Consider the following 14,268-nt stretch of genomic DNA (forward strand, 5'->3'; position numbering starts at 1 on the left):
ATCAATCTGAATGTGTTTATTTGGCAATCTCGCAGTGACGCGCATATTTCACTTGTTAATAACAATGCTGGTGGAAATGCCTCCACTGCACAGAAGTCTAGTGAGCTCCTGTTGGAAGAGGTGGTCGTACCCACACCTAACCCAAACTCACACACGACCTGCTGATTGACTGTGGTATACCCATTCATACTGCTTGCTGGACAGAGGATGAGAATATCTAATATCTAACACACTTGTAAGAGAATTCCAAACGAATAATGGAATTATGAGTTATTTTTAAGAAATCTATACATTGCAAAGAATCACTTAGGATGGTGGTCACAGGATATATCTTATGTGAGAAGACACATGCTAAAGCGTTGTGTGTGTTTTTTTCTGCAACGAAGTTTAATAATAATTTTGTAATATGCATTATGTCGTTTTAAGTCAGGACCCATGTCTTATAGAAAGGTTCCTTGCCTCCAAACATCTGGTAGTTTATTATAATTGGTTCAAACATGCCTCACTCTTGCAATCAGACACTGAATTCCGCAAACCGGTCCAGAGTACGATTGTCTTGAAACAGTTTAACACGTAGGCTTTCGCGACCAATATAATCCATAATAAAGGTTTTTTTTTAGGTTAGATCGTGTAAATATGAATATAATATAAATGTCTTGAAACAATGCTGCTGAATGTATTCACTCCAAGAAGGTCCGTGAAGAGAAAATATGTCATTGTTTATGATACGGCATTGTTGACTTATGATTCGGGGTCATTTTCAAAGGGTCCTACTTGGAATGCTTACATCATTGTCACTCGCATTGGAGAGGCCAGAGATTTTGTCCTTTTGAATGTAATGCAATAATACTTTCATTTTATGTTAATAGCATCTCATAACGCTGTACATTTATTATATTATGACCCTATCCCATACACAGCCACTTTCCAAGCAAATGAAAACCCTACCACCAAGAAAAAGAAACCCAATAAACAAATGAAGAAATGTCACCAAAACAAAGGTCTACACATCCGTGACCACAAATCCAACTTCCCAACCAAGCCACGAAACCTTCACACGAGGGGTGGTGGAGTGGCAAAGAGTTACGACTCATTGATATCAATCTGTCCAATGTGAAAAAAGTGAATTACGGAATTACAGAGAGGCACTCAGTGCATAGTGGACTCACCCAGGGGACTTACCAAAACTCTCCATCCTCCGCTCTCACGTGCAGATGTTTCCGTTCTTCCTCCGACACCTCGTTCCACGTCGTGGATCTGAGGGAAACGTGGAAGCGGCAGAGCTGTTTGTGAACTGAATAAGCCCTGTGCAGACTCTGCGCTGACTGGAGACCAACACGATTGGAACAGACGCCCTGCTTCAAGAAGTTGTAACTTTCGACACATAGTTGGCTGGGTAGATTATAAGTCAGTTTGATTACAACTCCCCCCCCCCCTTCCCCTTCGTATAAACAGATTGTTGCCTGGTTTAAAATGCATCAATTAATCAATTAATTAATACAACATGTACACCTGCACAGGGGCTCTACCTCACGTGTCAGATGTTTTTGTTTCGTCTTTTTCCCCAATTTGATCTCGATTGTGCTATCGGCAAAATGTCATTAAGAAAAAGAATACATTCTGATCTCCTGCACAGCAGTGCCACCCTCCACGCCAGGGGGGTATGGCCCACGCCAGGGGGGTATGGCCCACGCCAGGGGGATATGGCCCACGCCAGGGGGATATGGCCCACGCCAGGGGGGTATGGCAGAGCTCCCTCTGAGATCCTGTCAGGTGACCTCTGCTTCACATGGCAGGGGGCGGCAGCACTTTTACAAACGCCCAACTGCACATCGTCAAATTCGTTACATGACGGTCACGTTTTAAATTCTCAAAGCTGGAATTCAGTCGTGGATTTTTTTCTCTTCCCGTAATACTCACAGCTGGATAGAAGCTGAATTCAGTAAACAAAAACCTCCTCTTTGTCTTGTGACCATCGATAACAGGGCATGTGGGAAGGACGATCGGCTACTGTGGATGAGTGGTAATTAAAGTGATCTCTCAGAAGCGTCCGACTCTCTGTGCACTTGAGAACTCGGTGTAGCCACACGTGTCCGAAACCCGGATCCAACTCGAGAATCTCGGCAGTGCTGGCTCAATGCTCTGACTCGTGTGAGCCACGCGAGCCGGCTCGGAAGCGATGTTTCATTTCGTAGCAGCGACAGCGCTCACCCGTCACTCCACGGCCCCGTGTACTCCACCTTGCCATAGGGGTTCCGAACTCGTATCAACTGAACTGTCTTCTCCGGGAATTTGAGCTGGGCCCCAAGGATGACACAAGAGGCAACGGATAGTGAGAGTCATGCCAAAAGGTAAACAGGTGAAGGTGCAGCCCTGCGGTTTGCGGGCGCAAACCACTGCTGGCGGCAGGGCCTTCACTCGAGGGAGCAAAAGATTATTTGGCTTCCTCTCCCATGCTGGCCCCCGACGTCTTAGAAAAAATGGGAGTACCCACATTATACCCCACCTCATACAACCTAACGATCAACTGGCGGTGTATACATCTGCTAGGTAGACAGAGGCGAGGGCTATTGCATAAATGTGCCCATTTTCTTGGTTCTTTCGCTAAAGTCACGTAGTAGGGAAGTAATAAAATAATAAAAATAAAACATATTAAAACAATTCTCACGACGTTTCGGCCACAACGCAAGCAGACTCTGTCTTATCGACAGACATGTTCTTCACCTGAGGACGGCTGCTTGCGTTGTGACTTTACCGAAAGAACCAAGAAGATGAATCCCTGCAGTCACGACAGCTTTAAATCGAAATGTGTCCATTGTTTGCAATGCCACGTCTGGAGATGCAATCGACGTGCCGACTGCTGGACTGCAAGTGCTGGATGCTGAGCATCACACGATGGCAGCATTCCCCTACCCCCCCGAGTGTGATGTAATCTCATGGCAAATGGGTAAATCTTCCAAGTCATTGGAAAAAATTGGATTCATTATCAACGTATCATCATAAGAATAATCATCATTTAATTTGGCAATGACCGAACGTGAGGTTCAAAGAACAACATTGACATTCATAGCTTTTCATGATTTTAAATTCAATGTAAATGCTGTAAAATATACTCAAAGATTTCATGCTCATGTAAAACGCCTGTATATTGAAGTGGATCATAATGTGCAAAAGAGTTGGGACGATGCATTGCTTGAACAATTAATAGTGACGATGTTTCAGCTCATGATGCATTCTTCCAATTTAATTTAATAAGAATGTTTTTTAAAGATATTACACAGCCACAAAAGGCATTAGTGGTGTCAAGGGGTGGCAAGCTATAGCGATGGATTTTAACCTGTAGATGCCCGGCGTATTTTCAAATGAAATGTAATTTCTAATTGCTCAATTTGGTTCTGATAATTGTTTTTAAAATTACCGGCGAAATGAATCAATAAAAACGGCACGTTAAACACTTGCGCTTGGACACGCGACAATTTAATTTGTTTGGCTATGTCGGGTGGTGGAGGGTCTTATGCCACAACTTCGGCCAGGTCATTAGGAGCCCTAACCCAACAATTTATTGTAAATTATCAAATTGGTTGTAAAACCCAAACGTTAAAAACATATATTCTTGAATCGAATGGTAACATGGCATTTAAAACGTACACAAACATATGGATTTTCATGGCCTAAATAACTCCACAAGCAAGCAATGGACATCACCAATTCAGCCTTCACTGTGCATAATGTACAGCTCTTTGTCAATGCAGCTCTCTTCACAACGGTGTCGGTCAAGGGTGTTTGTCCATGTTAGCTGTAGCTGGGAATCGAACACGGGTTGCTGGCTTCATAGAGCAGTGATCTAACCACTGCAACACCACTTCACTGTGCATATACGTAGACACATACGTCAGTGAATAAATATTGTTAATGGATAAGTAGGGCATTGGAGTAAATCCCGTGACCTATTGTTGGCTGTCAACAAACACAATCACGTTAGCTTGTGTCAACCAGATGAGAGTGTGTGTACAATACCTTTACCACGCCTGTTATTGAGTAGGCGTGTCCCTCCACCAAACCCACTGCCGTCTCCTTCTCTCCACGGCCCTAGAAAAAGACAAATGATAATGTTTGAAGTATGATTAGATCATTCTGGTGAGCTTTTCATTCACTCATGTGCAAGGCTTGAGATGCCTCATTATTTTGGGAATTGTGGCTTCGTTTGAACTCCAGGGAAAATGATTGCGGCTCTCCGATGTGGTTTCGGGTTGTACCGCGTGTTGTTCGGCGTGATGTACGACGTTTTGCTCCACGTGCTGAGAGATTCTTCAGCGACGAAATAATTTCGGGATAAAAATCTTTAGTTACTGAATTCGGTTAAACAAGAAGCTGCCAGCACGTGGACCAACATGTTGGGCATCATGCCGGGCAGCTGTTGTGATATTACAGGTTTGTATTAATTGTGAATCAGGACATCAAATTGTATGTTTACTTCATATCAATATCATCTGATGTCCTCACTTTAGTTCTATGTACCACACTCTGTCGTGGCACCTTAAATATTTTTAATGAGATAATTGTTTTTTTACCCTTTCATCTGGCAACAAAACCGACACTTTTTTTTACAAGGAGTCATGTTTGCATTGACCACAATACCTGCGGTCGGAATGCAAAAAAAATACAACTCTGATAATGTATGCACTGTCCTTGAAATTGATTGGTCCGCACCCGAGACAGCTTTTCTTAGAGCCTAGTCTCACATGGTGTTGGACCAGATGACGATGGTTTATGGATTAATTTCCACGAATTAATCTGAGCATTTTCACTTTTGCAGAGTGTTTAACACGTATTTATGCGATTGAACCCACACACCTCGATAAAAAATGGAACAAAAAGCGGTAGGTGCACCACGTTTGGAGAGGTGTATGCTTTGAATTACATTGAGAGGCAGAAAAGGGAACGTTTGAATAAGAGGAGGAATTGGCATGTTCTGTTTACGTGACAACCCTTACTAGTTGGCTGTGTCGGGTGGTGGCGGGTTATAACGACACATTTCAATATTTACGCGGTCTAACCCAAAGAAAACCTCTATTATGGATGATATGGGTCGCGAAAGCCTACTACGTGTTAAACTGAAAACATTTCAATTTCTTTAAATGGTATTGAACTCTCCTATGCACAGGAATGTTGGCAAATGTAATGACTGTGCTTCGCTCTCTATTAATGCGTGTGCGTGCATATCTAATGGTTGGAAAATAATTAGCATTTTTTCTCAATCATCAGCCATGGACGAGTCCTGTTCACTTCACCAATCCCCATCGTGCTGCTGTCAAACACAACGGTTTAAAACGTGTGGCGGCCCTCACACTGATGATGTCTTATCGGCGAAAGTGAGCCCCTCTCGCTGGAAATTGGTGAAGAACACTGCTCTAACACCGCGCGAGTTCCATTCCCATGGGGAACACGTGCCTTGATTCCGCAGCAGATGATGGCGCCCTTTTTGATGGCACGGGAAATGCCGTCCCAATAGTCGTGGGGGGCCCGGTCCATCGTGAACGTCTCGCCCACACCTCCAGTGAAGTCACAGAGGGCCTCGACGGGGAATCCGTACGCCAGCGCCTCATAGCAGCCGTTCAACCTGCGCAAGCAGCACTTGACCGTCAGCAGGCTGGGAACAGACAGCTGGCCACGTGTGTGTGCGATGCTGGCACCGTGGCGCAATCTGCCAGTCATCTAAGTCAGTCAACCCACAAGCACCGGGGTCTGTTTCCGTGATCTCCAGCCTTGGGCACAAAGTGCACTTAGCCTGGCACAAGCGCCGTGGTGACGTCACCGCCACTTAGTGGGGAATGGCGTTTGTTGGTGCTGGTTATGAGGAGCAAGGTAGCAGCAATGGGGCGCACAGGTGGTGCATCTGCCAGTTAGATCAATCAGTTAACTTATAACCAGTGATGGATCTAGGGTGGAATTGGAGGGGGGGGGCGATGGGGGTGATGCCCCCCCCCCCTCAACCCTTGAACTCCCGAAATTTTTTATTTGGTTTATATTTACGAGAGCCAATACATTTCATGTATTTTTTTTGCTGATCCACCACGGATGTTCCTTTCAAACTATCTGGGTAACTGGCTAAATGAGACTTTCTGTGGAACAAATGAACATGATCTGGTTAATTTATATTATTGTTATTAATATAGGGCCCCATAAAAAATATATACAATTTCCGACTGCCCTCACCCTTAGGAACTTTCTAGATTTGTCTCTGCACGCAAAACCTGGGTCTGTTCCCTGCCCTGCCAGGGAGCCTTCAACACTTCACGGGGCCTTAAGGTGCACCTAGCCTGGCACAAGAGCTGTGGTGACAGCATCTTCACTTAGTGGCGAATGGCAGCTGTTGTTGTTGTTGGTAATGAGGAGCTGATCTGAAAAAGCTTTCTTTTTAAGAGCAATTGATCTCGGTGGGAGTGCTCGCCCATTGGGGGCCAAAGCATAAATAAATTATGGGTATGCCTCGGGTAACTACACACATTATATGCTAAACAAGCTATACCAATTAATTATGTCACACGTGTGTAAAATAATAAACGTTATACTATTTTGGGAGCGGTATTACAATGCTGATAATTTATTTTTAAATATATATAATATGAGTTCCAGTTGAAATTTGATTAACGCAATTTTTTGGGAATCCAAGGCCCCTTCAGCTACTTGGAGCCCTACACTTTTGCTTCGTTTGCTTTTTGCCTAGTAAAGTGCTGCCACTAATACAGTACAGTACTGTGGAAACACACAACCGTGCGTTCCCAGCCAGCGCAAACGTCAGTGAAAAGTGGTATCAGAATAAAAATGGTGCAGTCTCTAAACATCATGTCTGGACAACATTTCCCCCCAGTATGTTAAAGGAGACCTGTGAACAAATCATCCAAAATGTTGAGCCTGGATAGTGATCGGATGGGCGACCACCATCCACGCCACGTTGTCATGCACACCAATGGCGGTGGCGAAATGTCAACCACCTCGCCTGGTCTACAAGGGGTCGTGGGTTCTATCTCGACCCTGGACGCCTGTTGTATTTTGGAGTTTGCAAGTCTCCCCCCCCCCCCCCCCCCCCGTGGTCGCTTGGGTTTTTCTGGTTTTTCCCTCCACATTCAGAAACACGCGTTCGGAGTATTTGGCCGCTATAAATGTCCACGTGATGCGCCATTCGTTGAGCTGTCGTTTGAGGCCAGGTCGCTTCTGAAAAACAGCGAGACTGGTATAGGCTCAGTGGGCCTGACCTGACAAAATACCAATTTTTGTTATGTTTAGTTTAGTTATTGGCATCTTTGGTGCTGTGCTACATTGTGAGCGGCAGAGGGCAGTGCAGACACATCCACTGTCGTACTGCGCTTCGAACACTCCCACACACACACGCTCCCGCCTTCATCAACCAGCATTGACCAACGTGGTGAAGTATGGTCAACTAACCACCACGGGTTACAAGGCCTAGGAGAGGCCCTCTCCCAGCAGTGGATTGACAAAGGGCTGTACCTGTCCCTATCGGGATGGGGGATCTTGTTTTTGTCTGTGTGTATTTGATGGTTTGTATTGGACACATGTCGGATGGACAACAGCACGACAATTAAAAGTGTGTTGTTTGTCAAAAGGGAAGGCACCGTAAAGAGAGGAAGAGTTAACAGAGAACGGTTTGACAACATCACGAGACATCGGTGCCAGAAAGATGCGGCCACTACTTGAGCATTTCGGCACAAGACGGAGAGGAAAGTGGAAACAACAAATGATGAAATGTGCAGTGAGCACCTACGGGCTATCCGCCCATGGATCGTGATGATGATGTGATGTCATTTATATGACAACCTGAACCCCCCTCTGGTCTTTGCACCTGCTTGACCACAACAGGAGGATCCTTCCAGAGTCCCAACTGTCGCCTGATGAGGCTGGTTGTAATTACCGGACTAAACGTCACAAAACTCGAATTATAATACATGTTGTGGGTTTACTCTCCAACACACAACGGTGCGCTGAACTCGTAACTAATTACCACGTTTTGTTTACGTGACAACCCTTTACCAATCGGCTGCATCGGGTGGTGGCGGGGTTTCACGACACATTTATATTTGCGCGATCCAAACATTGTGGATGATTCGATGTCTCCGTGCCACGTACTTGGCGTAGGCTTTCTCCAGCAGGGCGCTCCAGAACTCGTTGCCGGTGCCCGACTGCACGAACACGAGTTGCCCGTTCTGGGTGGGCAGGCGGTCGTCCACGTGCACGTCCACCCACTCGCCGTACTGGCAGAACTGCGCCGGGTGAGAGAGACCCACACCACGCTCAGCGCACGGTGGTCAAACATCGGCTACGAAGTGTGGCCAGGTCGCCTCTTAAAAAGAAGCTAATAGCTCAGTGAGCTTTAACCGATAAAAGAAAAAATACTCCTGTCGACTTTTTGTATTGTTTGTTGTTGTAACGTTCTGACCCACCCACGCTGGACATCTGTGAAAAAGATATTCATAGCTCATCAGATTCCTCAAGTATAAATAAAGATTTTGATTCTGACATACACGTCCACCCAGGGATTCATTTCAGCCGGGGCTGTCCAGAGTCTGAGCTCTGGAAATGTTTCCCGTGCACACGACGCCGCGTGCCCCTTGCCAAGGGAAGGTGCCAGTGGAAAGTGCCAGTGGGTCCCAAGGAGGCTCCGATTCGACCAATTTTATAGAATTCAACTTAAAGCAGTCGGGCACTCGGAATCAGAATTCGTATTTAGACTGCAGGAATCTGATGAGCTATGCATATATTTTTACAGATGTCCAGCGTGGGCGAGTCAGCAAGATGCAACAACAAACAACACAAACACATGCTAAGAGTGCAAAAGTTAGGAAAGGTAAGCACGTCACTAAAATAAATAAGCATAAATTAAGTATAAACGTAAGTACAGATTGCATAAGCATTTACATTCCTGTCGATTGTTGGACAATAAACGCAACTGATACAATGTCAGCCAGTCGCTTCCTGAGTACTTTTCCATCGCTACTCCCCATTGCGACTCTCCCCGTGATTCCTCGCTGCCTCCTCCACCCGTGTGGAGGAAGCAATCTCCCTTCCAGCACGGCGTGGGGATGACCTCATGCTGCATTGGAGTAACAAGAACGGCATGGACATGCACTATTATACTGGTAGGAACCTCCTGGTTACACCAGCCCACAGGGGATTATTGTGTCCGTCCGTCTGTCCGTCGTGCATCCAAAAATGGGAGGGGTGGGGCTGGGTGGAGAGAGGAGGGTGGGGAGGGGCTGGGTGGGGAGGGGTCGGGTAGGGAGGGTGGGGCTGGGTGGGGGGTGGGAGGGGTGGGGCTGGGTGGGGAGGGGCTGGTCACCCCGTGGTGCCCTTATAAAACTCAACGTTTAACCTACTCACGCCAGCTTGTGCCCGCCCTCACAGTCGGCCACATTTGCGGAATACACCACGCCGCCGTTGACCCTGGCCATTGACTGAGCAACCCAACGTTCCTATCAGCTCTCTCCGCAGGAACGTGTTATTTACATGCACAATGCCACTCAACAACACGTAATACGTTTCACATATTAAACTGGCAGGGTGCGCAGTGTACTTTAATTCATACAATTTATGACTCCTTCACTTTGACAAGGTCACTGAAATAAGAATTTCTGTGAATGCTATAGACATTGCTCTGTCGTCTTCAGCGTGCACCACATTTCAAGGGCATTGCTTTTTGTAGAGAGCAAGATGACAACACAATATTCCTCATTACCCACAAGGTGCGGGGAGACCCTCATCCAGCAGTGGATTTACGAGACTGCTTCTGCGTGCGCGTCACCGCGAGGTCCCACCACGCCACGTGTGAAGGGACCTTGCTCTCTTACACGGAAGAGGAAAATGCCAGCGTAGTCCTCGTGGAAGCTCTGCTTCATGGGCACCACCTTGGCCAGCAGATGTGGGTAGAGGGTGAGCGATGCGATGGCGGAGAGGAGCCAACAGTCAGCTGTTGGAACCAACACAGGGACAGGGGTAAAACACGCGCTTAATTCATCAACAAAACACCAACAACAGCAGGCATTATTACCTTTCTAGTGCATATGTTAGGATTCAGACTGCACAAAGCGCTTCGCAGGGCAACTGTGGCATCTGGTTACTTTAATAATGATGATAAATAAAAGACGAAGAGAATAATGTAAATTGTTATTAACAAAACACGAGCACACTCGTCAACAGTATTGTTTTTAAAATAAAGATATAATTGGCGACTTGTCAAGCAATGGTCCTTATTCATAGCAGCAAATGGCCTTGCCCACAATGTAGCCGATTATATACATTTTAAAATGTAGTTTTAAGGCAGTGTTGTCGACGAGTTTGTGTAGTTTATTTTGTTGTTGTGCTTGTACGCAACTTTCCAACAGCATCACCAAATATATGTTTTAAAAATACTATTCTAATGATGTGCCAGAAGGGTTAGACATCTGGAATTGGGAATACAGTAGAGTCATCAAGCGTATGCTTATTACTATAAACATCAGAAAAACGTCATTTTTTATTTCGGAACCCAATTATTTGGATGCAAAAAAATTGGAATGTTGTGTTTAAATCTAGTCTTATATAATCTTCTATTTGCTTACATAGGACCCACAGCCTTACTTTAAAAGGAAAGCAAGGGATGTTTTTATCAACTAACTTTTTCAGGTGATGAATAGTACACCAAGTAGGGGCTAATTCAAACAATAGAATAGACGATACTTTATCTGCGAGAACATGACCCAACATAACATAGGAGTCCTGACGCTAATTATGCTGAGACCATGGTAAACACCGGAGCATTTGCTGACATCTGCAGTTCGCGCGTGAACTCCTTTATGCTGCGTGCCAAGCCCTGTTTGAAAGGGTCCATTCTTAATCTGTTAGATCGCCTCTTCCAATAAACATCTGTACATCCATGAGTTTGATTTTGGAAGCCAAGCAGGCTTGAGCCTGGATTTTGAATTAATGGGCAACCACTACGGCTACAGGAACAGGTGCTGTAGGCTGCTGTGGTGGCTACATTGTCAGCACAGGGCAATGCAGAACAATCCATTGTTGTACTGTGCTATGCTTCACCATATTCTCTCCCTGCCTTCACGAACCCAGTGAAGGGTGGTCAAGTAACTATAAACTATTTTTATTTTACCAGGTAATGCCCACTGAGCTATTTTTCATAAGCGACATGGCCACAAATGATAGCTCAACAAAGTGGCTTATCCTGTTGAAATTTATAGCAGCGGCCAAATCCTCTAAACGCGTGATGTTGGTTATAAATATGGAGGGAAATCCCAGAGGATCCGGAGAAAAATCCACGCGACCACGGAGAGAACACTTAAACTACAAATATACTAACAGGCGTCAGGGTTGGGATCGAATCCACGACCTCCTGTATACCAGGCGAGGTAGTTAACATCTCGCCACGGAGACGTGCTCCCACGATCCGCACGGTGTGATGAGAGCCTCATCCAGCAGTGGGTGGACAAAGCAAATCTGTAGTGTGCATTGCATAATCTAATTATATGAATACTTATTTGTGATAATTAAATACTGTAATTGTTGATCACATTTTCAAAATATAATTGTAGTTGAATTGCTATTGTAGGTGTGTTCCTCGTCATTACAACCATAACCGGTAAATCGTTGTTGCGGTTGAGATTACATAAGACACTTATTGGCATGAACTGACATTTCAGTATTCTTGGTTCTTTCGGTAAAGTCACGTGGATAGAAAATAAAATAAAAATAAAAGATAATACAATTAAATACAATTAAATTTTAAAAATAAAAATAATACATTGAAAATAATAAAGCGACGTTTCGATGTGCCCTGGGGCAAGACTACAAGACAAACAATAAAACAACACAGATCAAGTCATAACTTAACCTGTGCTCCCTTGACGAGAAACCAATCAAATCATGACTCAAAGCGGGTGATGACATCTTTCCAATGACTGCTGAGTTTATAGCCATCATCTCGGTTGAAATTGTGCCTGTGTCTGTATATATGGATGGCTTCGTGAACGAATCTTTAGTTTGCAAAGTACCTTAGAGAAATACATTTCGCGTGAGCCAGCCGCATTAAAACAATGATCAGCCACGGCAGAAGTGTTGGTGCTACCGTGTTTCAAATGGGATCCAGCGCACGGTAGCCAAGCAGCGATCTGAAAGGTGTGAAGCAAATCTCCGGGGATTAGGGAAGCCACTAAATTTAAATGTGAATGGATCGAGTCCTCAACTGCAGGCGTACATCACCGGCTAAAGGGTGGAGGCGGAATACGAATGCCAATTGTAACTGCGAGCATCAGGCCAACGCTGCCTGTCGACTCCAGGCGACGTGGGCTGTGGGCGAGCTGCCACGTCGCCTCGTGGTCGCCGGTGCGCGGGTCACGCCGTGACGAGCCCCACGGGAGCCGTGAGTGCAGCCTGCCACTCAGGCAGGCTGCACGAGGGCGGGCCATGGCCAGGAGGGCTTTGGCGGTTTTGCTAACATTGGTTTGGTCGGCCTCCAAATGTCACATCATGTTCATCAGCAGCAGCAGCAGCCGAATGCAAATTATACGCATCGTGATGACGGTTAAGGAAAGAAAGTGGGCTTGGACAGGACATTGCTATAGGAGATGATGGCCAATGGTCAAGTCTGGTATAGAAATGGCAGTCAAAGGAGGGAACGGCCTGAGAGGAAGACTGCCAAGGAGATGGAGCGATGGGACCGGCTCACGTGCAGGAGCAAGATGGCTTGTGGTATTGCAGGACCATGAGGTGGTGTTCACCCAGCAGTGGATAGATGATAGCTGATGATGATGATGAGCGTGTATGTATTCTAATGTAATTATATAAGGCTTACGTAGAATGCCTTGGTTAATGTCAGCTCTGGTGGCTCCAGACACAATGAATTCTGGGTGACGAACGAGTTCCTGCGGAGAGATGAATGTTTTATGAAACATGTGCCATGAGCAGCGTTTGTCTTACAACATATCCATTGCTATGTTATTGTTTGGCTGTGGGTTAGACTGCATAAAACACTCAAGTAGCATGTTTGCTGCTTGTTGTACAGGCTCTAAGATAATACTGCGGGTCTATCAACCATAAATACGTGCCCTCTGCTTCACAGTGGACATTACATATTCCATGAAGTTATTTGAAAAAAAAAATACGCTGTCTGTTTCGACATCGTGGTCCAGATTTTCCAAACAAAAGCCCATCGCCCTCTGCAGGCAGACTATATAACATTTAAAGCGGTTGCTGCATACACCGTATGCCACATAGCGGCACATGTCAATGGGGTTCCTCTACACAAGACTACCGCAGGGAAATGGAATGAATGTTTGAGATCAGATGTGGTGCAAAGTGTGTTAAGATACTGAGTAACTTAAGCAGCCTATAAATGCAAACCGTGTTAGGTTATTGACTCACATTAAACATCGTTCTGTGGGACAGATCGGTGTCATTTCTCATATAATATTCTGTAAATCACATTCATTAGAGAGCATATTTGGATATTCCTCAAATATATACCGTTCTATTCCCCCTCTCCTTTCCACACTTAAATACAGCAACGTATGTAGAAGTTTACCCTGTGTGAATAACATTTTATTCATAACTCACGTTGACTATGTCATACATTTGATGAAAAGTTATACTTTCATTTGTCGATGTGGCTCGTATCAAAGGGGAACATTTTCGTTTTAATATCGGTGTATGCATGTAATGGATGTGAACTCACCCAAGGTCTCTTCCACTCAATGAAATTGCTAGACTGTGTGATGACCGTCGGCTGGACTTTAATATGCAGTGAGGACAGACTTGCTGGGAAGTCGGGATCTTCAAAAATAATTTTGCGCTGCAAGCACTCCTCCTTTATCTCCTGAAACGTCCTCGATTTTGTTTTAAAGTTCCGAATCATGACTGCGATGGGCAAGATGTGTACTTAAAACGGGGGCAGTTAAATCAAACGTGAGCTGCGAAAAAAGCTGCAGCAGTCAGAACGACTGAATGCATTCAAAAAGGCAGCTCTCACCTTATAACACCAACGCCTACCTGTCTCGACGCATATGGAATTTGAGCTTCTATTTACGAGGTATGCCTTGAGGCTTTATAGGAAAACCAACGCTTCCCACGTGTTCAGACTCGCAGAAAACCACCTCGCTATTCAATTACGATATACACCCCCACATGGCTGATGAATAAATAATGATTTTATCTACATATCACACGCTATTATATGTATTGCCCTTTAAAGGTAATAAAAACAAGCAT

The 14,268-nt window shown here is 45.2% G+C and overlaps 1 protein-coding gene across 3 annotated transcripts in view; it reads right to left on the reverse strand.

The window, feature by feature from the left end:
- LOC133342422 (calpain-9-like) overlaps nucleotides 1–14,054 on the reverse strand; it is a 28,116-nt gene extending 14,062 nt beyond the window's left edge. For all 3 annotated transcript variants that reach the window (XR_009755128.1, XM_061551597.1, XM_061551596.1), the window contains exons 1-8: nucleotides 13,736–14,054; nucleotides 12,857–12,926; nucleotides 9,864–9,982; nucleotides 8,146–8,279; nucleotides 5,452–5,620; nucleotides 4,018–4,089; nucleotides 2,212–2,297; nucleotides 1,183–1,257 (exon numbers count right to left, since the gene is read on the reverse strand). Coding sequence is in view for 2 of the 3 variants with exons in the window: in XM_061551597.1 (XP_061407581.1) it covers nucleotides 1,183–1,257; nucleotides 2,212–2,297; nucleotides 4,018–4,089; nucleotides 5,452–5,620; nucleotides 8,146–8,279; nucleotides 9,864–9,982; nucleotides 12,857–12,926; nucleotides 13,736–13,915 (905 nt within the window). In the remaining variant the exon portion in view is untranslated. The remainder of the gene's footprint in view (nucleotides 1–1,182; nucleotides 1,258–2,211; nucleotides 2,298–4,017; nucleotides 4,090–5,451; nucleotides 5,621–8,145; nucleotides 8,280–9,863; nucleotides 9,983–12,856; nucleotides 12,927–13,735) is intronic.
- Between the last annotated feature and the right edge of the window lie 214 nt (nucleotides 14,055–14,268).

The sequence above is a fragment of the Lethenteron reissneri genome, chromosome 14, assembly GCF_015708825.2.
Source record: "Lethenteron reissneri isolate LAM-NWPU_2019-01 chromosome 14, ASM1570882v1, whole genome shotgun sequence".
NCBI lineage: Eukaryota > Metazoa > Chordata > Hyperoartia > Petromyzontiformes > Petromyzontidae > Lethenteron > Lethenteron reissneri.